Source organism: Carcharodon carcharias, chromosome X, assembly GCF_017639515.1.
Source record: "Carcharodon carcharias isolate sCarCar2 chromosome X, sCarCar2.pri, whole genome shotgun sequence".
Lineage (NCBI taxonomy): Eukaryota > Metazoa > Chordata > Chondrichthyes > Lamniformes > Lamnidae > Carcharodon > Carcharodon carcharias.
Window position 1 is genome coordinate 24,005,495 of NC_054507.1, and position 25,424 is coordinate 24,030,918.

General features: G+C 43.2%; 1 protein-coding gene across 4 annotated transcripts in view; it reads right to left on the bottom strand.

Moving 5' to 3' along the window:
- Positions 1-25,424, bottom strand: part of LOC121273186 (cysteine/serine-rich nuclear protein 2-like) — an 87,408-nt gene that overhangs the window by 33,046 nt on the left and 28,938 nt on the right. For all 4 annotated transcript variants that reach the window (XM_041180179.1, XM_041180177.1, XM_041180176.1 and 1 more), the window contains one exon: positions 13,025-13,192. In XM_041180179.1, coding sequence (XP_041036113.1) covers positions 13,025-13,184 — 160 coding nt within the window. In that variant the 5' untranslated portion in view covers positions 13,185-13,192. The remainder of the gene's footprint in view (positions 1-13,024; positions 13,193-25,424) is intronic.

A 25,424-nucleotide genomic window follows, 5' to 3' on the forward strand; every position in this document is an offset into this window, starting at 1 on the left:
TAGACCTGCTGAGTTTTCCCCTCAGAATCTGATATGTTTCAATAAAGTCACCTCTCATTCTTCTAAATTCCAATGAGTATAGACCCAACCTGCTCAACCTTTCCTCATAAGACAAACCCCTTTCATCCCAGGACTCAGCTAAGTGAACCTTCTCTGAACTGCTTCCAGTGCAAGTCATATCCTTCCTTAAGTAAGGACACCAAAACTGTACACAGTACTCTTGGTGTGGTCTCACCATGGCCCTGTACAGTTGTAGAAAGACTTGCCTACTTTTATACTCCACCTCCTTTGCAATAAATGCCAACATTACATTTGCTTTCCAAATTAATTAAAATGCTGTACCTGCATGCTGACTTTTTGCGATTCATGTACAAGGACACCCAGATCCCCCTGTACTGCAACATTCTGCAATGTCTCTCCATTCTAATAATATTCTGCTTTTCTATTCTTCCTGCCAAAATGGACAACCTCACATTTCCCCACATTGTACTCCATCTGTCAATCTTTCGCCCACTCACTTAACCTATCTATATCCCTTTGCAGATTCTGTATTCTCCTTTGTATAGAACTTGAGAAAATAAAATGGGCAACTGTACTGGCAAACAATGGTGTACAACAACAATGGGAAGCATTTAAAATGGTGTTCAGAGTGCAGGGAAAATATATTCTGCTAAAAGAAAGAGACAAACTAAACACTAAAAGGACTTCATGGATGAATAGAGACATAAGGGAACAACAGAGGGTTAGGAAAGAGCCATACATTAAACACAGGGAGCAGAAGAGTGCATGATAAGAGAAAATACAAAGAAATTAGGAGACAAGTAAAAAAAACAATTAGGAAGACAATTTAACTTCATCGTTCCTCTTTATCAAGGAGTATAAAACAAAATAATAAAATATTTTACAGGCACGACTTTATATTTTACAGGTACAGGCAATAAAAGCGAAAGCTGAAAGGGGAAATAAGAAAGACCATTAAGGGATAGACAAGATAATACCACAGCTAACAATACAGAGATGACAAAAATATTAAATATTTATTTTGCTTTAGTACTTTAGTGCTTTAGATAAAACAGGTAGACATGACATTGATGATGAGATGAGCAATGAGATAAATACATTTAAAATACAAAACCAATAAGATGCATTGAATAAACTAAACAAATTCAAAGGGGATCAAAAGCCTGCTCCAGATGGATTGCATCCACATATTTTAAAAGAATCTAGGGAAAAGATAGCAGTGGCATTACGACCTGCCTGAAAGCTACTATAATTCCATATTTAAGAAGGGGAACAGAACATGTCCAAGGGATTATATGCCAGTTAGCTTAACAACAGTGTAGGAAAAATAGTGGAATTCTTACTAAAAGTGAGAATAGAAGAACGTCTAGAAATTATTTTTTTTATTATTTGTTCATGGGATGTGGGCATCGTTGACTAGGCCAAAATTTGTTGTCCATCTCTAGTTGTCCTTGAGAAGGTGGTGGTGAGCTGCCTTCTTGAACCGCTGCTGTCCATGTGGTGTTAGGGATGGAGTTCCAGGATTTTGACCCAGCAACAGTGAAGGAATGGCGATATATTTCCAAGTCAGGATGGTGTATGACTTGGAGGGGAACTTGCAGGTGGTTGCGTTCCCATGCATCTGCTGCCCTTGTCCTTCTAGGTGGTAAAGGTCATGGGTTTGGAAGGTGCTGTCAAAGGAGCTGTGGTGAGTTGCTACAGTGCATCTTGGAGATGGTACACACTGCTGCTACTGTGCGTCTGTGGTGGAGGGATTGAATGTTTATTGTGGTGGATGGGATGCCAATCAAGTGGGCTGCTTTGTCCTGGATGGTGTCCAGCTTCTTGAGTGTTGTTGGAGATGCACTCATCCAGGCAAGTGGGGAGTATTCCATCACACTCCTGACTTGTGCCTTGTAGATGGTGGACAGACATTGGGGAGTCAAGAGGCGAGTTACTCAGAATCACAGAATCAGACAGTGCAGAAGAGGCCCTTCGGCCCATCAAGTATGCACCGACACGTGAGAAACACCTGACCTACCTACCTAATCCCATTTACCAGCACTTGGCCCATAGCCTTGAATGTTATGACGTGCCAAGTGCTCATCCAGGAACTTTTTAAAGGATGTGAAGCAACCCACCTCCACCACCCTCCCAGGCAGCGCATTCCAGACCGTCACCACCCTTTGGATAAAAAAGTTTTTCCTCACATCCCCCCTAAACCTCCTGCCCCTCACCTTGAACTTATGCCCCCTTGTGACTGACCCTTCAACTAAGGGGAACAGCTGCTCCCTATCCACCCTGTCCATGCCCCTCATAATCTTGTACACCTTGATCAGGTCACCCCTCAGTCTTCTCTGCTCCAATGAAAACAACCAAAGTCTATCCAACGTCTCTTCATAACTTAAATGTTTCATCCCAGGCAACATCCTGATGAATCTCCTCTGCACCCCCTCCAGTGCAATCACATCCTTCCTATAATGTGGCGATCAGAACTGCGCACAGTACTCCAGCTGTGGCCTCACCAAGGTACTATGCAACTCCAACATGACCTCCCTACTTTTGTAATCTATGCCTCGATTGATAAAGGCAAGTGTCCCATATGCCTTTTTCACCACCCCACTAACATGCCCCTCCGCCTTCAGAGATCTATGGACACACACGCCAAGGTCCCTTTGTTCCTCAGAACTTCCTAGTGCCATGCCGTTCATTGAATACTTCCTTGTCAAATTACTCCTTCCAAAGTGTATCACCTCACACTTTTCAGGGTTAAATTGCATCTGTCACTTATCTGCCCATTTGACCATCCTGTCTACATCTTCCTGTAGCCCAAGACACTCAACCTCACTGTTAACCACCCAACCAATCTTTGTGTCATCCGCAAGCTTACTAATCTTACCCCCCACATAGTCATTTATGTCGTTTATATAAATGACAAATAATAGGGGATCCAGCACAGATCCCTGTGGTATGCCACTGGACACTGGCTTCCATTCACTAAAGCATCCCTCTGTCATCACCCTCTTCCACCCACAATTAAGCCAATTTTGAATCTATCTTATCAAATTACCCTGTATCCCATGTGCCTTTGCCTTCTTTATAAGTCTCCCATGTGGGACCTTGTCAAAGGCTTTGCTGAAATCCATATAAACTACATCAACTGCACTACCCTCATCTACACACCTGGTCACCTCCTTAAAAAATTCAATCAAATTTGTTAGGCATGACCTCTCTCTAACAAAGCCATGCTGACTATCCATGATCAAACCTTGCCTTTCCAAGTGGAGATAGATACTCTCCTTCAGAAATCCTGCTGCAGGATTCCCAGCCCCTGACCTGCTCTTGTAGCCACAGTATTTATATGGCTAGTCCAGTTCAGTTTCTGGTCAATGATAACGCCCAGGATGTTGATAGTGGAGAATTCAGCAATGTCAATACCATCGAATATCAAGGGGCGACGGTTAGATTCTCGCTTTGTTGGAGATGGTCATTGCCTGACACTTGTGTGACACGAATATTACTTGCCACTTATCAGCCCAAGCCTGAATATTGTCCAGTTCTTGCTGCATTTGGACACTGACTGCTTCAGTATCTGGGGAGTCACAAATGGTGCTGAACATTACACAATCAACTGCGAACTTCCCCACTTCTGACCTTATGATGGAAAGAAGGTCATTGATGAAACAGCTGAAGCCGGTGAGCCTAGGACCCTGAGGAACTCCTGCAGTGATGTCCCGGGACTGAGATGATTGATCTCCAAGAACCACAACCAACTTCCTTTGTGCTGGGTTTTGACACAAACCAGCAGAGAGTTTCCCCTCCCGATTCACATTGATTCCAGTTTTGCTAGGACTCCTTAATGCCACACTTGTTCAAGGACAGTCACTCTCACCTCACCTTGGGAGTTCAGCTCTTTTGTCCATGTTTAGACCAAGGCTGTAATGAGGTCAGAAGCTGAGTGACCCTGGCAGAACTCAAACCGAGCATCAGTGACCTAGTTATTGCGAAGCAAGTGCCACTTGATAGCACTGATGATCAAGAGTAGACTGATGGGGTGGTAATTGGCCGGGTTGGATTTGTCCTGCTTGTTGTGGACAGGACATACTTGGGCAATTTTCCACCTTGCCGGGTAGATGCCAGTGTTGTAGCGTAACTGGGACAGCTTGGCTAGGGACATGGCTAGGTCTAGAGCACAAGTCTTCAGTACTATTGCTGGAATGTTGTCAAGGCTCATAGTCTTTGCAGTATCCTTCAACTATTTCTTGATATCACGTGGAGTGAATCGAGTTAGCCAAAAACTGGCATCTGTGATGCTGGGGAACTCAGCAGGAGGCCTAGATGGATCTACTCAGCACTTCTGGCTGAAGGTGGCTGTAATTGCTTCAGCCTCGTCTTTTGCATTGATAGTGAAAGGAAAATTTGCATTTTAGATAAAGCAGAGCAGTTTGAATTTCAAAGGGATGGTAAGATGTTACACCTAGCCAGAAGAAGCTAAGCCAAACAGTGTGTTTATTTTACCCAAAGTTACTAATAAAATTAGTACTATGAAAGATTTATATTACGAGATAAGTTGCAAAAACATATGGGAACAATGGAATTTGCATTAAAATGTAGAAACATGTATAAAGGAGTTGAGGCTATGTGTAAGAGGAGAAGACATTCTAAGATCTAACACAAGTGTGAAAAGCCTCCAGCCTCTGTTCATCAAGTTGCTGTCTGCAGGAACTGAAGCTGAGAAAACTCACTTTGAAACACTCTCTTGAGGATATTGTGTTGCTTTCCCTGGGTCTGTTTAAATCTATTTGTTTTTACTGTTGCCTTAACGGAGGTGTAATTGGGAGCCAGATTATTTAGGGATTTTAGGAGTTATTATAGTAGTAATTTGTAGGCCTATGTACGTGCTTGAAATCTTTTCTTTTGTTAATAAATGTGTAATTTAGCTTTCTAAAAACCTCTGAAGTCGTGGTAGTCTTATTACTTCTGAATTCAGGGCACGCATCTCAAAATAAAATACAAATTGCAAAACAGTCATGATCAAGTTTCCCTTGTGGATTTGATGTGCCTGGCACATACCATCTGTCACGTCATAACAAGGATGGGGATGTTTGTGGAGCCTCCTCCTCCAGTTAATTGTTTACTTGTCCTCTGCCATTCACAACTGGTTGTGGCAGGACATCAGAGCTTAGTTCTGATCCTTTGGCTGTGCGATCTCTTAGCTCTGTCCATCACATGCCGCTTACATTGTTTGGCACGCAAATAGTCCTGTGTTGTAGCTTCACCATTTTGACATGTCATTTTCAGGTATGCCTGGCACTACCCGTGGCATGCCCTCCTGCACTCTTCATTGAACCAGGGTTGATCCCCTGGCTTGATGGTAGTGGAGGATATGCCAGGCCATGAGGTTACAGATTGTGGTTGTATACAATTCTGCTGCTGCTGATGGCTCACAGCACCTCATGGATGTCCAGTTTTGAATTGCTAGATCTGTTCAAAATTTATCCCATTTAGCACATTCTTAGTGCCACACAACATGATGAGGGTATCCTCAATGTGAAGACGGAACTTTGTCTCCACAAGGACTGTGCGGTGGTCACTCCTACCAATACCGTCATGGACAGATGCATTTGCGACAGGTAGATTGGTGAGGATGAGGTCAAATAGGTTTTTCCTTCTTGATGGTTCCCTCACCACCTCTGCTGAGTCTGTCCTGTTGGTGGAACAGGACATAGCCAGGGATGGTGATGGTGGGATCTGGGACATAATCTGTAAGATATGATTCTGTGAGTATGACTATGTCAGGCTATTGCTTGACTAGTCAGTGGGACAGCTCTCCAAATTTTGGCACAAGCCCCCAGATGTTAGCAAGGAGGACTTTGCAGGGCCGACAGGGCTGAGTCTGCTGTTGTCATTTCCAGTCAATGTCGGGTGGCCTCTCCGGTTTCATTCCTTTTAGATTTTGTAGTGGTTTTGATACAACTGAGTGGCTTGCTAGGCCATTTCAGAGGGCAGTTAAGACCCAACCACATTGCTGTGGGCTTGGAGTCACATGTAGGCCAGACATGACAAGGAGGGCAGATTTCCTTCCCTCAAGGACAGGAGTGCACCATATGGGTTTTTATGATAATTGACAATCGTTTTGTGGTCACCATTAGACTAGCTTTGAATTCCAGATTTATTAATTGCCGTGGTGGGATTTGAACCAAGATCATTAGCCTGGTCCTTTGGATTATTAGTTCAGTGACATTACCACTAAGCCACCACATCCCCACAAATAGTCAGCGTGGATTTTGAAAGAGAAAATCTTGCTTCACTATTATTGCATTTTATGAGGTGCTAACAGAGAGGGTAGACAATGGTAATGCAGTGAATGTAATTTATTTGTATTTTCAAAAGAACTTCAATAAGGTACCCCATAATATAGTCATGAATAATGTCAGAGAATGGGGAGTCAGGGGACAAATGGCAGAATAGATTGCTAGCTGGCTTCAAGGCAGAAAGTAGAGAGCGGGAATAAAGGGTAGTTATTCAGAGTGGCAGAAGGTGGGAAGTGGTGTTCAACAAGGATCAGATCTAGGAACGCTGCTGTTCACAATTTATATTAATCATTTGGACTTTGGAATCAGAAACACAGGTTGGGATTTTCCAGCTCCATCGTGCTGGGACCTGTCGTGGAGATTCGGCAGCCCAGCCAAAAGTCCACTGACTATCAGCAGGACCGGACAAACCCAGTGGCGGGCGGGGCCATAAAATCCAGCCCACAATTCCTAAATTTGCAGCTGACACCAAATTCGGGGGTGGGGGGAATAGTCCATAATGAGGAACTCTGCAGCAAATCACAGGAGCACATTAATGAACTTGCACAATGGGCAAATAATTGGCAAATGAAATTCTACACAAATAAATGTGAGGTAGTACATTTTGGTAGATAGAATAGGGAGGTCACTTATTACTTAGAAGGTGCAAATCTAGGTGGGGGGAGAAGAACAAAGAGAGTACAAACACACCAATCATTAAAAGTTGCGCCACAGGTTAGCAAGACCATTAAATAAAAGCAAACCAAGCACTGGGCTTTATTTCTAGAGGGATAGAATTGAAAAGTAGTTATGCTAAACCTGTATCGAGCCTTGGTTAGACGACACAGAGCACTGCGCACAGTTTTGTTTGCCATATCATATAAAGGACATAGAGGGACTGGAGAGTGTGTAGAGAAGGTTTACAAGGATAATACCAAAAATGTATGGGCGTACATATCAGGAAAGGATTGACAGGCTGGGTATCTTTTCTGTTGAAAAAGAAGGCTGATCTAATAGAGGTCTTTAAAATTCTGAAAGGTTTTGATAGCGTGGATACAGAGAGAATGTTTCCTCTTGTGGGGAAGAGCATAACTAGGGTCCATCAATATAAGATTGTCACCAAGAAATCCAATAGGGAATTCAGTAGAAACTTCTTCACCCAAAGGGTAATGAGAATGTGCAACTCGCTACCATAGAGAGTGGTTGAAGTGAGTCGTATAGATGCATTTAAGAGGAAGCTAGATAAGCATCTGAGAGAAAATGGAATAGAGGGTTATGATGGTAGGTTTAGATGAGAAAGATGAGAGAAGGCTCGAGTGGAGCATAAACATAAGCATGGATAGTTGGGCTGAATGGCCTGTTTCGGTGCCGTATTTCCTATTTAATCCTATGTAACTTCAAAAAAGTACATCACTGGCTATAAAGCACCATGGGAGGTTGTGAAAGGCACTACATAAATGCACGTCTTTAGTTTTAATAGGTGTGAGGGTTGATTATAGACCCTCAGCAGCAGAGCCAGAAATCCAGGTGAACTCTCTAGACTCCATAAACTTATGTCAATTTTACTGTGATGAGAACTCGAGTTACTGATAATTAAAAGCCCACCACAGTTAAAATGCTCCAACTGATGGAGGGAAAACACTTTCAATCAAATAGCAATCATGAACCCAAAGGTCAGCATCAGCACAACTAGTTCTTCAGGGTCCATCAATCATTTCAAGCACTAAGGAAGGATTGCATAAAAATATAGTGGCTTGTCCCTTTGTGAAAAACGGTGTCTGACTAAGGGAAGTCATCTGTGAAATGTGGTTAAAATTGAACAGAGCTTTTCACTAAGATGAGAAAAGAGTATTTGAGAGGACTGTTCCCAACATTCCCACATTTTGGAAATAAACCCCACCTCACCAGTTTAAAGCTAGTTACTCAAATTTCTGGAGCTGATGATTCAGTTTTCATTGAACTTGTGTGAAGGCCATAGCTGCAGAAGTGCCGCCCACCACTTAGTTACTGCTCAGCTCCATCTAGTTGAAAGAGCAGCCAGCCAGCTCTTTGCAAGCAACTGTTATCACTCCATCCTTCAATTCAAATGCTTTGGTTGCCTGTCCCCGACCTGGTCCACCTACTCGTTTGTGCTGAAAGCTCACTGTGAATTCTCCGTGATTAGCATCCTCTGATTAAAGTTCAAGTGAAGCAACTTGCAGAGTTACTGAGGAACCTTCAATCACTAAACAACTGTAAACCTCTCCCCAGTCCTGATGCTTGCTGTTCCCAACAAGCTTAGCTTTGAGGAAAAGCCAGGGAAGAGGTTTGCCAGGCAGAGATGTTAAACGAGTGGTATTGTATTGGACGCCCGTTACACAACACACTTGATACTCAGTTCCATTGAAGTCAACTAAACTGAGCGTCAGGCAGGGAGCGTAACAAGTAGCTGATACGATATTGCCCACTTTGAATACCGTCCAAAGACAAATTTCTTTCCACCAATGTGCAGCAAGAAGTCAATTAAAACTGGCCCAAGTGCCATCAATAGGATTATTAGTTACAGCAACCCAAAGAGCAAAGTGCTGCATCCAAGTTTCCCAGTTCTGAAAGTATCTCCTTTAATGCATTTATCAAGGTGAGGAAAATTCAAGCTGTTGAGTACGGACTCGAAACGTTAACTGTGTTTCTCTCTCCACAGATGCTGCTGGACCTGCTGAGTTTTTCTAGCATTTTTTGTTTTTGTTTCAGATTTGCAGCATCCGCAGTATTTTGCATTTATCTAGGTGAAATTGGTCTATGCTAATAGCGTAAAACATGCTGCTGACTTACTATGACCTTGTTTGACACTACCAGTGTAGACTCGAGATACTGGCACTATTTCCCCAAGAGCAGAGAATATGAAGAGATTTAATTGAGGTTTTTAAAATGAGTGAATAGGGAAAACTTACCTCCTCTGATTGGGGAGTAAGAGACAAAGGGTCATCAATTTAGAATGATTAAAAAAGATTAAGGAAAAGGGTGAAATTCATAGTCAAGTGCAACCATTGATCAAAAACAAAAAGAGCTGGAAAAACTCAGCAGGTCTGACAGCATCTGTGGAGAGAAAGACAAAGTTAACATTTTGAGTCTGTATGACTCTTCTTCAGAGCTAAAGAGAAGTAGAAATGTGGTGAAATATATACTGTTTAACGGGGGGTTGGGGGTGGTGGTGGAGCAGGTGAAGCTGGATAGAAGGCCAGCGATAGGTGGAGGCAAAGGTGAGATTGTGAAAGGTGTCATAAACAAAAGGTCAAAGGGGTGTTGATGGTGGTGATACTGGCTAAAGGAGGTGCTGATGGTGACATTAAAAGTAGAGAGCAGAATGAGCAAGTGACAGATGGCCCTACTGGGGGTGGGGTGGGGGGAGGGGACGGTGTGGGAGAAAAGATCAAAATAGGCTAATAGGTGGGGTTAAAACAATGAATGGAAATAAATTTTAAAAATAATAACAGAAATAGGTGGGAAAAAAATATATATAAAAATTTTAAAATAAATATTTGGAAAAAGGGATGGGGATGGAGGAGAGAGTTCATGGTCTGAAGTTGTTGAACTCAATATTCAGTCCAGAAGGCTGTAAAGTGCCTAGTCGGAAGATGAGGTGCTGTTCCTCCAGTTTGCGTTGAGCTTCACTGGAACATTGCAGCAGGCCAAGGATGAACATGTGGGTGTGAGAGCAGGGTGGAGTGTTGAAATGGCAAGCGACAGGGAGTGCTGGGTCATGCTTGCAGACAGACCGAAGGTGATCCGCAAAGCGGTCACCCAGTCTGCATTTGGTCTCTCCAATGTAGTGGAAGCCGCATTGGGAGCAGTGAATGCAGTAGACTAAATTGAGAGAAGTGCAAGTGAAATGCTGCTTCACTTGACAGGAGTGTTTGGGCCCTTGGACAGTGAGGAGAGGGGAAGTAAAGGGGCAGGTATTACACCTTCTGCGATTGCACGGGAAGGTGCCGTGGGAGGGGGTTGAGGTGCTGGGGGTGATGGAGGAGTAGAACAGGGTGTCCCAGAGGGAACGGTCCCTATGGAATGCTGACAAGGTGGGGGGGGGGGTGAAGGCAAGATGTGTTTGGTGGTGGCATCGTGCTGGAGTTGGCGGAAATGGCGGAGGATGATCCTTTGAATGCGGAGGCTGGTGGGGTGATAAGTGAGGACAAGGGGGACCCTATCATGTTTCTGGGAGGGAGAGGAAGATGTGAGGGCTGATGCACGGGAGATGGGCCGGACACGGTTGAGGGCCCTGTCAACCACCATGGGTGGGAAACCTCGGTTAGGGGAGAAGGAAGACATGTCAGAAGCGCTGTTCTGGAAAGTGGTAACATCGGAACAGATGCAACGGAGGCGAAGGAACTGAGAGAATGGGATGGAGTCCTTACACGAAGCGGGGTGTGAGGAGCTGTAGTCGAGGTAGCTGTGGGAGTCGGTAGGCTTGTTATGGATATTGGTGGACAGTCTATCACCAGAAATAGAGACAGAGAGGTCAAGGAAGGGAAGTGTCAGAGATGGACCATGTGAAAGTGATGGAGGGGTGGAAATTGGAAGCAAAATTAATACATTTTTCCAGGTCCAGGCGAGAGCATGAAGCAGCACCGAAGCAATCATCGAGGTACTGGAGAAAGAGCTGTGGGACGGGGCCGGAGTAGGAGCGGAACATGGAATGTTCCACATACCCCATAAAGAGACAGGCATAACTGGGGCCCATGCGGGTACCCATAGCCACACCTTTTATTTGGAGGAGGTGAGACAAGTTTAAGGAGAAATTGTTCAGTGAGAGAACAAGACGGAGGAGAGTGGTTGTGGATGGGGATTGTTCGAGCCTCTGTTCAAGGAAGAAGCAGAGAGCCCTCAGACCATCCTGGTGGGGGATGGAGGTGTAGAGGGTTTGGACGTCCATTGAAGAAGTGGATTTAAGTCAATATGAAAAGCAATATTCAGTGGATGGATAGAGAACTAGACTGCAGCCTGACCTTTCTGTCTCTTAAGGTGTTTGGCAGATCAAAGAGCAGCCCAGCAAGGATGAGATGCACAATGCCCATCAACTGGGAAATACTGAACATTAATTCACTTCAATTGGTTTTCTTGCCCCCTTTTGGCTTATGAAGGCTTAAAAGGACCAGGTTTTGACAACACTTCAGACAAGAAAAACTACAGAAGATAATAGTAGGACAGGGAGGGCTTGTTAGTTGGCTTCTGTTAATTCTTTAACATAGAGATTAGTTAAAACAACCTGGGGAGCTTAGCAGCTTTGGAGCCAGGGACAGCCACAAATAGGTTTCTTGCACATAGGTTTTCACAGGGAGCCATAAGGAGGAGAAGAGAAAGTGACTCTGAACTTTGGTTAGAATCAGTTGATAGCTGTGGAAAGGCTTACAGTGATAGCTGCCTCCTAACCTCCTGCTGCACTACAAAGAACCAATGAATCACCAAAAGATGCGTTTTGCTTCTAGGCAGACCTTCAGCTGTCTTACTTGTCATTTTATTTGTCAAGCAGATGTCTCTATTGTGAATTGAAATATTTTCAGTATTGTGTAAAGTGTTGCTATTTTCCTATATTTGAAGGCTTTTTCTTAAAAGGACAAAATTTCAGCAAAAATAGGGACAAGGTTGCAGACAGTCAAGAAGGTTTTCTGCTCTATTGAATATGGGCTTCTTGGATTTTGTTTTTGCTTATTTTAAAATCGGTCAAACTGCAGCTATAATCCAGTCACCTGACTGGGGTCTGAAGTCTATTCACACAAATACCCAAAATATTCCTCTTTTAAAAACAAGTGAAGATTTAATGCTGAACATGCATTTCCCACTTGCCTCCTGAAGGTCTTGAATCTTGTGGTAGTCCTACAGATGCCTGTCACCGGTTATTCATCAATGTGGCCATTTTTCATGCATAACCACGTTGGACTGCAGGCAGGCCATTTAACAATGGAGGGCATCACAGATGACCTAATATTCTCTGCACCTTACATCCACACATGTGCGCTTTTCAGAAGATAATGTTCAGGAGTAGGCGTGTCGGGGTACTTTTCCCGCTCTGCTCCAAGAGATGCAAAGACCAATTGGAGGAGTCTCCCCGCAATCCCTGCTTTGGTTAACAACCAAATGGCAAACAAACATTGGGCCTTCCAGGCTCAGCTGTGCATGAGGTGGTGCACATACTGATTAAACCATTAGTGGATGGCCAAATTGAAGCATTTCCATCAGTGGTAGGTTGACTAAACACAATAGCAAGCATGGTGTGGGAAGGCTGTCTGGGACAAGTTACACTGTAGGAAATCAGAATGCACATTTTTGCTGGATAAGTGGGATTTAGTACTTTGCTACCTAGAGCTGAAGTTGTTGGGAGCAGGTGGGCAGAGAAGAACCACAGATTAATAATTCAAACCGAGTTTCACTGTGGAGTTGCCAACATTACACAGTTATCAGCACAAATCTCGTACTTCACGGGAGCTGCTTTTATACTAGCACTCGATTAGATTGGAATTTAGGAGATCAGTGTCCATCAGTTAATTCTCGATGTTTACACTGCTGAATCAAAACCCCTCATCCCAAGACACTCAGACCCACACAAAAGAAAACCGGGCACAAATCAATCGGTAAGGGAGCCAAGATTTTCTTTTTCTTCCAAGATGACGTAATAATTTATCATCTTGCTCCAGTTACACGATATAGTTGTGATTCCAAAATGAAAGCCTGTCCCTTTAATTGTCTTAGGCACTTACGGCTCAGTTCCCTGGAGGTGGGGGGGTTGAGGCTGTCACAGCTGTCTGCACTATCGCTGCTGGAAATGTCATCATCCGATTCCTTGGGTGAAGAACACAATGACGAACCATCTACCTCTTCAAATTTTCGCTTTATGCTCCCACTGACAGCCATCTCCATTTCTCACCCTGTTGAAGAGAACAAGTACATGACTGGAAACTTCAAATACCATTATTATTTTTGAAAAGGCACACATCACTGACCACCTCAACCAACCTACATCGCTGCTGTATGAAATGAAGAAAAGCTAACTGTATTTCAATTACCACCTTCACAGCTCGTCTACATTACAATAACCCCCCAAAGCAAAGGAAAGAACTCACATCTATATAGCGCCTTTCTCAACCTCAGGATATCCCAAAGCACTTTACAGTCAATGAAGTACTTTTTGAAATATAGTCACCATTTTAAAGTCAGAAACGCAGCAGACAATTTGCACACAGTACGATCCCACAAATGGCAATTAGTTAGATAACCAAATAATCTGTTTTAATGATGTTGATTTAGGGGTAAACTTTGACCAGGATATTGGGGATAACTCCCCAACTGCACTTTGAATAGTGCCAAGAGATATTTTAAATGCACATGAGAGGGAAGAGAGGGCCTTAGTTTAATGTTTAGACCAGAAGATGCCACCTCAGACGGTGAAATATTCCCTCAGTACTACACTAGAGTGTCAGTAATAACTCACTGATGTGCTGAATAATAATAAAAAATATTCTTTTCATTTCATCGTATCTTAGGTGTCTTCTGGGCCTTTTGGGTAATTTGCAAGTAACACTGTCTAGCTTCAATGTTCTTATCTATACAAACAACACCCCCCCCCCCCACCCCCATGGTTTCCCACAGACAGCTGCCAGGAGCGTGAAATGTGAACTTTACAAATCATTTGTTAATCCTTTGTCCTCACCAAAACAAATCAGGCGGTGTTTTAAAAGAATCTACCAGTAAATGAGCTTTTCTGACTCGTCATACAACACTGGAATGTTGGCTTTAATTGATCACTCAGTACTTCCAAGTCACCTAGGGCAATATCATTTTTTCTTTCCCTTTTATTCATCTCATTCTCGCTCCCACCCCTAAATAAAACAGCAGCTGCCCACCATCTCAAAAGATCAGCTTGGCTCAGTAAGCAGTGCACCCACCCAAGTCAGAGGTTTTGGGTTCAAGCCCCGATCCAGGGCAAGCGCTTAAGTAATCCAGGTTGACAATTCTGTGCTCAGAGGTGGCATCTTTTAACAAGATGTTAAACCAAATCTGCTTATTCTGGCGAAATTACAAGATCCTATTACAATATTTGAATGAGAGTTCTCACTGTCCTGGTCATCATTCCTCATTCAATCAAACACCACAAAATACAGACAAACACTCATCTCATTGCTGTTTTGTGGGATCATGTGCCACAAAATGGCTACCACAATTACCAACATCATCGTCAGCTGTCCCTTGATTTGAGGATGATGTCTATTCAGGGTCACAACTTTCTGCCATGGGTCTTCCTGTGACTCAAAAGGCTGATTGTTGACCACAGATCTTTGAGCACATGGGGCAGAACGTCCCACGAGGCAGTGGGATCTGGGGTGTAGGATATGCTCCCTTTTATTTCCTTCTCTGCTGCCGCTGTCATCATTAAGACGTTGTGACTCAAAGTATGATGCAACTTGATAGACAAATTATTGCCATTTTGAACAACTGGTAGTAAGCGCCTCCCAGTCATTAATGTCAATGCTGTCACACTTCAAGGAGAGCTTCAGAGTGTCTTTGTAGTGTTTTCTTTGTCCTTCCCTGGAACGCTGGCCATTTGAGAGTTGAGAAAACAGGACCTGGCAGAGGAGACACTTTGTGGTCATCCTGACAGCAATGAAGTTGATTTTGCAGGAGTTTTGCCTGCTTGTGGAGCTGGATTCAAGAAGGACACTAGTGTTTGTTCGACCATCCTCCCATTGAATCCAGAGGATGCAGTAGAGGCATTGCTGGTGGAATTTCTCTAGTGCTCTTACATGTTGCTGATACACAGTCCTGGTCTCGCTGCAGTACAGGAGTGTGGTGACGATAACTGCTCTGTACATCAGGACCTTTGTGACTTGCGGAGATCTTTGTTATCAAACACTCGCTGCTGTAGTTTGTAGAAGGCTGAGCTGGTGCAGCTGATCCAACATTGGATCTCCACGTCAATGGTTACCTTTTGAGAGAAGTGGCTGCAAAGGTATGGGAAGCACTCAACATATTCCAGAGACTCTCTTTCAACATATATGGGAGCTGGAATATTTGACTGAACAGGTCTGGGTTGATATCAAGGACAGGCTGAGTTTTTTGTATACAGAATTGAAGAGATTAAGAGTGGCTTGCAAATCAGCTACAGTGTGAGCAACAACACTGCAGTCATCTGTAAACCATACATCATGTATGTCTTTGGTGGTCAGTATAGTTTTGGCACGGAAGCAACTGAGGTTAAAGAGTTTCCCATCTAGATAGTATTATTGGTCACACCAGAGGGAATTGTCTTTTGATGAAGTGAATAGCCACTGTGAGGTAGATTGCAAACATAATGGGGGCTATCACACAGCCTTGCTTGACACTGGTCCAGGATTTGAAGGTGTCTGTTTTAGATCTACCACTCAAAGACAGTTGGAGTCATATCATCATGAAGCAATTGCAGGATTGTGAAGAAGTTTTTTGGACATCCAAATCTTCAGAGCAGAATCCACAGAGTCTCACAATTTACTGAGTCAAATGCTTTGGTCAGGTCAATGAATGCAATGAAGGGTTCCTGGCATTGTTCTCAACATTTTTCTTGGATTTGTCTAGCAACAAAAACCATGTCAGAGGTTCCTCCAGAAGGAATAAAGCCACACTGTGTCTCTGGGAGGATTTCCTCAGCCACGGGAAGTAGGTAATTCAGGAGAATGCGTGTCAGAATTTTCCCTGCTATGGACAAGAGGGAAATACCTTCAGTTGCCACTGCATGATTTACCTCCCTTCTTGAAGATGGTTACAATTGTCAAATTCCTTCCAAATTCGTAGGATGAGTACATGGAGTCTTGCTGTGAGCAAAAGCCCGCCAGCTTTGAAGACCTCAGCTGGAATACCACTGGCACCACAGACTTTGTTGTTTTTCATCCTTTGATTGCTTTTTGCAGCTCTCCCATTAATGGTGGTTTGCCCATGGATTCTACCACAGGGTACTGGGTAATAGCTTGGAGAGTATCAGCTGCCACTGTGGATTCACAGTTGAGGAGCTGTTCAAAATGTTCTTTCCAGCATTGATGAATGGCACCGTCAAACTTCGGAGGTGAAATACCATCCTGTGAGCAAAGGGGATTTTGTCCATTTGACCTTGGTCTATAGTTGATCCTGGTGGCTTCAAAAGAGCTTTGCATGTCATGATTGTCAGCATATTGTTGGATTTCTGGGGCTTCCTCTTACTGCTCAGTGTCCTTTATCTTCTGTATTTATCTTTGGGCGTCAGCCTTGAGTTGTTGGAATACTGCCTTCTCAACTTGCAACCTTGGGTTGTTTTGCCAGACAATGAAGACTGCTCGTTTTTCTTCTAGGAGGTCACATAGAGTTAGAGGGAGGGTTCTGGAGAGGGGATATGTAGACTTACAGAGCAAAAGGATATGGCTACATTGCAGGGCAGCTATTTAGGTAATGATACCTAGAGAGTGACAGGAAGGACAGGGTGTACAAACATTAATAAAAGCAGCAAATAGGGTCAAAGGGGGAAAAGAAATGGTCAAAAGGCAAAATTAATGGCTCTTTACTTGAATGTACGTAGCATTCGGAACAACATAAATGAATTAACAGCACAAATAGAGGTTAATGGATATGATCTTATGGCCATTACAGAGACATGTTTACAAGGAGATCAAAGCTGGGAGCTAAATATTCAGGGGTATGTGACTTTTCAAAAGGACAGGAAGGAAAGGGTGGTGGGGTAGCTTTGTTAGTATGGGATGGAATAAGTACGATAGCAAGAAATGATCTTGGATTGGAAGATGTAGAATCCATATGGGTGGAGGCAAGAAATAACAAGGGGAAGAAGACACTGGCAGAAGTAGTCTATAGGCCCCTTAATAGTAGCTATACTGTAGGACAGAGAATAAATCAGGAGATAATGTGGGCATGTAAAAAAGGCAGTACATCAATCATGGGTGACTTTAATCTTCATGTAGATTGGGAAAATCAAATTAGCAGAGTAGCCATGAGAAATAATTCATAGAGTGTATTCAGGACAATTTCCTAGAATAATATGTTGTGGATCCAACCAAGGATCAGGCTATTTTGGGTCTGGTAACATTTAATAAGGCAGGTTTAATAAATGATCTCAGAGTAAAAGATCCCCTAGGAAACAGTGACCATAACATGGTAGAATTTAGCATTCAGTTTGAGAGTGAGAAACTTGGGTCAGAAACAACTGTACTAAACTTAAATAAGGGTAATTACAAAGGAATGAGGGGAAGAGTTGGCTGGAGTGGACTGGGAAAGGAGTTTAGCAGAAAAGATGGTTGATGAACAATGGTAGATATTTAAGAAAATAGTTCATGACTCACAACAAAGATATATCCCAGTGAGGAAGGAGGATTCTAGGAAGGGGATCAACCAGCCATGGTTAACCAAGGAAGTTAAGGATAATATCAAATTGAAAGAAAAAACATTCAATGTGGCAAAGATTAGTGGTGAGCCAGATGATTGGGAAAGTTTTAAAAACAAAAGATGACCAAAAAAATGAGGGAGAAAATAAACTTTGAGGGTAAACTAGCAAGTAATATAAAAACGGATTATAAGAGCTTCGTTAAATATATAAAAAGGAAGAGAGAGGCCAAAGGGAACATAGACCCGTTAGAGAACGAGGCTGGGAAAATAATAATGGGGAACCAGGAAATGGCAGAGGAGATGAATAAATACTTCGCATCAGTCTTCACAGTAGAAGACACTAACAGCATTCCAAAAATACTAAATAATCAAGTGGCAAAAGTGGGGGAGGAAATAAATACAATAACTATCACTAGAGAAAAAGTACTAGGGAAACTAATGGGGCTGAAGGCTGATAAGTACCATGGACCTGATGGGTTGCATCCTAGGATATTAAAGGAAGTAGCTACACAAACAGTGGATGCACCGGTAGTAATCTTCCAAGAATCCTTAGGTTCTGGAGAAGTCCCTGAAGATTGGAAAACTGCCAATGTAACACCCATATTCAGAAAGGGAGGGAGACCAAAAAAAACAGGTAACTATAGACCAGTTAGCTTAACCTCTGTCATTGGGAAAATGTTAGAGTCTATTATAAAGGATATAATAGCAGAACATTTAGAAATGCATAACATAATCAAGCAGAGTCAGCAATGGCTTCATGAAGGGGAAATCATGCCTGACAAATTTATTAGAATCCTTTGAATAGGTAACAAGCAGGATAGATAAAGGGGAACCAGAAGATATAATATATTTGGATTGCCAGAAGGCATTCGTTAAGGTACCGCACATATGGCTACTTAAGATAAGAGCCCATGGTGTTGGGGGTAGTATATTAGTATGGATAGAGGATTGGCTAACTAATAGAAAACAGGGTTGGGATAAGGGGCCATTTTCAGGATGGCAACCTGTAACTAGTGGAGTGCCACAGGGATCAATGCTGGGGCCACAATTATTTACAAAGTATATTAATGACTGAGATGAGGGAAGTGACTGTACTATCAGCAAGTTTGTGGATGACACAAAAACAGTTGGGAAGGCAAGTGGTAAGGATGACACAGAGAGTTTTCAGAGGGATATAGACAGGTTAAGTGAGTGGGTAAAACCTTGGCAGATGGAATATAATGTGGGAAAATGTGAGGTTATGCACTTTGGCAGGAAGAATAGAGGAGCTGAATATTACTTAAATGGAGAAAGACTGCAGAAAGCTGCAGCACAGAGGGATTTGAGGGTCCTCATGTATGAATCCCAAAAAGCTAACATACAAGTTCAGCAGGTAATAGGTAAGGCAAATGGAACGTTGGCCTTTATTTCAAAGGGAATGGAGTATAAAAATAGGGATGTCTTGCTAAAACTATACAAGGCACTAGTTAGACAACACCTCGAATACTATGAACAGTTTTGGTCCTGTTATCTAAGGAAAGATATACTGGCATTGGAGGCAGTCCAGAGAATGTTCACTAGGTTGATGCCGGGTATGGAGGGATTTTCTTATGAGGAGGAGTTGAGTAGGTTGGGCCTGTACTCATTGGAGTTCAGAAGAATGAGGGGTGACCTTATTGAAACATATGAGATTCTTCGGGGGCTTGTTAGAACAGATGCAGAGAGGTTGTTTCCCCTTGTGGGAGAGGCTAGGACCAGAGGACATAATCTCAGAGTAAGGGGTCATCCATTTAAGACAGATGAGGAGGAATGTCTTCTCTCAGAGGGGAGTGAATCTGTGGAATTCTTTACCACAGAGGGCTGTAGAGGCTGGGTCGTTAAGTATATTCAAGGCCGAGATAGGCAGATTTTTAAACAGTAAGGGAATCAAGGGTTATGGGGAAAAGGCAGGAAAGTGGAGTTGAGGATTATCAGATCAGCCATGATCTCATTGAATGGTGGAGCAGAGTCCAAGGGCCAAATGGCCTACTTCTGCTCCTACGTCTTATGGTCTTATATATTTCAGCATATTTTTCGTTGAACCAGTCTTGGAGACAACGATGCTCAAATCCAAATCTAGATACAGAAGTCAAGTACAGCTGACTTTATTTGACCTCACTGTTCTGGAATTGAGTTGGATATGTGAAGATTTTCCAGATTGGTTGCAAGCTGCATTTGGAATTCCTCTCTTTGATCAGGCTGCTGAGACACTGATCTTCCTCTTGGATCTTTGGGCCTTGCAATGTCTTGGTGCTAAGTGGATGTTCATCACTGATCAAACAAGTTTATCATTTGTCCAGCAGGTATCTGTCCAGCAGGTATCAGGCCCCCATATGGATCAAGTGATATAAACGCCACTTAGATCTTTGACCTGAACAATGACATTATCCAGGAGATGGCAATGATTTGATCTAGGATGCCTCCATGTGGTTTTGTATTTGTCCTTCTGGCAGACGAGGGGGTTTGTTAAAATGAAGCCGTTCAGAGCACACGTTGTCAGTAGGAGGACAGCATTTGCATTGACTTTTCCCATCCCATTTCTTCCTAATGGACTCCAGACATCGGAGTCACGGCTAACCCTGGCATTAAAATTTCCCAGGAGGATTTATTTCTTCTTTTGGGATGGCAGTGAATACTTCATCAAAGTCAAAGGAAAAAGTTTTCTTAGCATCTTCATCAGAGTCAAGGATCGGGACATAAGCACGGACAACAGTGGCATATTGGTTACAGCTGAACTGTAGGTGAAGTGTCATGAGTGTCTTTCATTTATACAACTGGAGAATTCTAGCAGTGCATCCAAGATCCTATTCCGAAGGGCAAAACCAACTCTGTGGATACAAGAGACGCTGTCAGCTTTTCCTTGGTGTATCAGTGTGTTCCTTCGACTGCACCTCCCCAGGGAGACGGGATCTCACTGTGGGTGACAATGTCAATTTGGGGTCTTGATAGGTGACAGAATACAATTGCAGTTCTTCCTACCGATGGTAACTCTTGAGATTATCTGTAGGTGTTCTAACATTCCAAGTTGTAGAATTTAAAGTTTTCTTTGGCCACAAAGATGGTGTTCCCCCGCAGGGTGTAGTTCCCCAGGCAGGAGAAAGTGGGACAGCCTATTTTTTGGGCACTTTTCTAGCCCCTTCCCCATTTGGGGTAATCAGAGGTATATTGAAGAGGACTGCTCAGTCACAAATGCTGCTGCCCAAAGACACCTCTGTCCCAACACAGGTGTCCAACCACCTTCACGCATGTTCTAAGCTCTGCAATCCTGCCACATCCAGTCGTGAATGGTGGTGGACAATTAAACAACTCACTGGAGGAGGGTCCACAAATATCCCCATCCTCAATGATGGGGAAGCCCAGCACATCAGTGCACAAGATAAGGCTGAAGCATTTGCTACAATCTTCAGCCAGAAGTGCCAAGTGGATGATCCATCTTGGCCTCCTCTGGAGGTCCCCAGCATCATGGATGCCAGCCTTCCACCACTTTGATTCACTCCACATGATATCAAGAAATGGCTGAAGGCACTTAATAGTGCAAAGGCTATGGGCCCTGACAATATTCTGGCAATAGTACTGAAGACTTGCGCTCCAGAATTTGCGCACCCCTAGCCAAGCCGTTCTAGTACAGCTACAGCACTGGTATCTAGCCAGCTATGTGGAAAATTGCCCAGGTATGTCCTGTACACAAAAAGCAGGACAAATCACCACCCCATCAGTCTACTCTCGATCATCAGCAAAGTAATGGAAGGGGTCATCAACAATGCGATCAAGAGGCACGTGCTTCGCAATAACCTGCTCACTGACGCCCAGTTTGGGTTCTGCCAGGGCCACTCAGCTCCTGACCTCATTGCAGTCTTGGTTCAAACATGGACAAAAGAGCTGAACTCCCGAGGTGGGGAGAGAATGATTGCCCTTGACATCAAAGCCGTATTTGACTGAGTGTGGCATCAAGGAGCCCTAAAAAAACTGGAGGCAATGGGAATCAGGGGAAAACTCTCCGCTGGTTGGAGTCATACCTAGCACAAAGGAAGATGGTTGTGGTTGTTGGAGGTCAGTCATCTCAGCTCCAGGACATCACTGCAGGAGTTCCTCAGGGTAGTGTCCTTGGCCCAAACATCTTCAGCTGCTTTATCAGTGACCTTCCTTTGATTGTAAGGTCAGAAAAGGGGATGTGGACCTGGACAATATCCAAGCTTGAGCTTGGAGCTCCCTTCCTAACACTGTGGGTGTACCTACACCACATGGACTGCAGCGGTTCAAGAAGGCAGCTCACCACCACCTTCTCAAGAGCAACTACGAATGGGCAATAAACGCTGGGCCCAGCCACATCCTGTGAAATAATAAAAATTAAATTGTCACCTTTGTGCAGAATCTTGACTCGAGACTCTCAAGTTCACAGCCCTGTCCTTGTCATCAATTCCCCATCGCCACAGGACTTGGCAAACGGAACCTGATAGAATCTTGCATGTGACTTTGTTAATGTGGGGATTTTGGGGCACAGTCATTGCCAAATGATCTTGAGATGGATTCATGGCTAGATTTTGGTGACTGTTGAACCACGATTGCCAGGATCACCTTGCCGCTGCAGTCTTCTTCTGCTTTCACAGCAGGTGAGATGCAGAGTCTTCCTTCACTTGTTCTACCTTTGAGGACTTTTTGGACTGCATTTTGTCTGGCACCTTCCCCCAATCTTGCCACCATGAGAGGCCCTACCAGGAGCAAGGAGCTCCCGACAGCATTGCTCAAGAGATTGAAGTGCACAAGCCTATCCACCATGCCAAGATAGTGATCCACGGAGGGAATTGTGATTGTGGTAAAGGCAGAACCAGAATTACCAGCAATTGTTAGCAAACTATTGCAAGGAAGCAGCACGATACTTTGGTCCTCTCCCAATTTTCACACATGCACTTTCCAGCCAGCATCACTGGAAAGCAATCACAAGTGGGAGCCCTACCTGATGTTTCCTCCCAGTTGCTCCAGTTAAGCATTTTAAGAGGCATTTTAAGGTGTCTGCCTCTGTCACCCAATCAGTGCAGAGAATACAACTCAAATGTTTGTAATTGTCCTGTGGCCCAATCAATGCACAAAACAACATGGTTTTGGTTTGCCCAATGGCAATTTAGGAATGCACCAAGGCAGCTGGACCAGTATTTTGGTCTCCCTTTAGCCAAACCCTCGAAATGTTTTATTACCGAAAGAAATAATGAGGATTTAAGATCGAGCCCGATCTTGGTTCTCTTTGGAAGAATTCTCCATGTAGAACAAAAAACAGCTTTTAAATTGCTTAGTGTTTTTTTCCTTTAATTTGAACTGCAGACACCCACTTGGACCGAACTTTCATTCTCTTGGCAAGAAAAATAAATGCAAATTTCAATTCAATCATGAAGAAACTGGAACACGACTCTCATTTGGTAAATTGAGACAATGCTGCATGTATATCAATACCTTTTAAAGGAAAATGGAGGTGGATGGGAGGTAGGAAAGAGCAATAAATTTAGTTTGTCCAAGGAACAGTTCAACTTATTCCACCAGTGGTCATCTGTGCTGGGGTCAGTTCTTTCACTGAAAAACAATTTACACCTCCAGGGTTATTAGCTTGGCAATTTGTCCTGTTTACTGCTAGTCCCCAGATGGAACATTCTGTCCCTACATCTTGAATACAGACAACATGACTGTCACTTTTGTCTCCTCCCCCCATAATTAGATAACTTCAAGGCATTCAAACAGAGAACTGTCTAGGAACAGGTTCCAACATCACACTTACAATTAAAGTGAAGTAAACTTGTTTTCTCCATTGGAAGTGTAATAGTTGCTGATTTAAGAGTCTTTATGATTCATTAGTAGCAACATAACTCACTGTATGAAACACAAGTAGATCAACTCTAAGAATTTTCTGAAAGATCCATTTTCCTTCATCATTGGCAGTGCTCGTGTTTTATTTTTGGCTGACACACAATAATAAACCAATCTGTTTCCTCTCTTCACGCGATGTGTCTTTGGACATCTGCTCCAAACAGATGTTATTCACTTTGTGATGTAGGGAATGGGCGCACCTAGCAACCAGGTCACATGCTTCTCTACTCCAGTCAGTAGTGATATGCACTGTGCTTAAAGGCCACTTCAGAATCTAGTGCTGAATATAGACTTAATAAATAAAAATGCAGGTCTAAGGTGAAAAATATGAGCTTTGTTGAGGTAATTTGTGTTCCATCATTCCAGCATCTTGCATAACTTAGGCGTTAACTGGCAACAGTGGAAGGGAGGGCAGATACCAAGGCTAAGGACAGAAGCTATGAGGCTGAGCCTTCATCTAACTCTCCATCCTTAATTCCAACCAACCGAAAGGGGAGGGAGTGACTGCAAATTTGTTGCATTCAACTCCTCTTTAAGGAGTTTTCTTCTCAAGTAAACTCTGAAAAATCTCATCAAGATTTAATTTCCAATGAATTTGATCTTGTAAGTCTTGCATATCACAGTTAACCAGCACAGCCCAATAATCACCCTAAGACTCTTCAGTTTTATGGAATTCACTCAGCTTCCCAATGTGGTAAAATGTGCCCTGTTTTCACCCTAAACAGGTTTCTCCTCCCTCTTTCAGCTACCAGTGAGAATCCTTCCATAACATGATCGTTCAAGTGGCCAGTGTTCCACTTATTGCAGTGCTATCCAGTAGAAATCGCTGATCAGCCAGTGATGTGGCTGTGGTGACACCATTGTGGCCCTAATGCACTATTAGTAAACATCTTATGTTCACTCACATATTACAGGTAGATATACTTCCCGTGTGTACTTTCTCAATAAACTTCTACCACAATTCAGCAACCAAAGAACTAAGACACTCAGTGATCAAAATACACACACACTCTTATGTTTCTTATACTTTTACCAAATGTTCAAAAAGGTTATAGTTCACATGTATACACTGTGCGTATAAATGTACTGAGATTACAGGCTCAGCAATGGTGCTTATTACTCAATTTTATCTACTAATCAACAATATAATTAGCCCAATCTAGATTTCCAATTAGCTACATTCATTTTTTGGCTAATGTTTTGGGCAACACTTATTTATAGCATTCAGTTTGAATTATTAATTAAAAGTGAATCACTGGTTAAGGGATTATGTACTGAAGAGTGGCTAACTAAAGGATCAGAACGGATGGGTGGGGTGGAATGGCAAATCTCCTTTAGTTGATACCATCAGCCTTCAGTGCTTCCACTAAAGCCTCCCAACCTCGAACAAAGGCTCCAACCTGTGCTAGAGCACATTTTCCACAGCCACAGGAAAAAAGCATGGTGTGAGCACCATGGAGGTTCATACTCTTCATAGAGCGCTTTCTAGTGGCTGGTTGCAGTACATCATCAGCAGAGAGCTACCCGCAGGCAGCTGGCATTGGAGGAAAAGAGCCCATAAATAATGGAAAAAAGTTAGTGATGTAGATTAGATGAAATACCAGACACAAATGCTGATCAGGCATCCTATGTTGGCAATGCATAATTTCATAAAAACAGCCAAAGTAATTTTGATGGTCCAGCATATCACTAGGTGCTGTATTACCTGCATGAAACAGAATGTTGTTTTTTGGAAGCTTAAAAGGGGTGGTGGTTGAAGCAACCTTGATTCACAGCAATGCTAGTGCCCTCAAACACACCCATCCCCCATAGCAACCTAGTCCACAAGCAATGCGGTACTCTAGTTAAGCTTTATCTAGCCAGTCCTTGTAACTAACCTTCACAAGTAGTTGT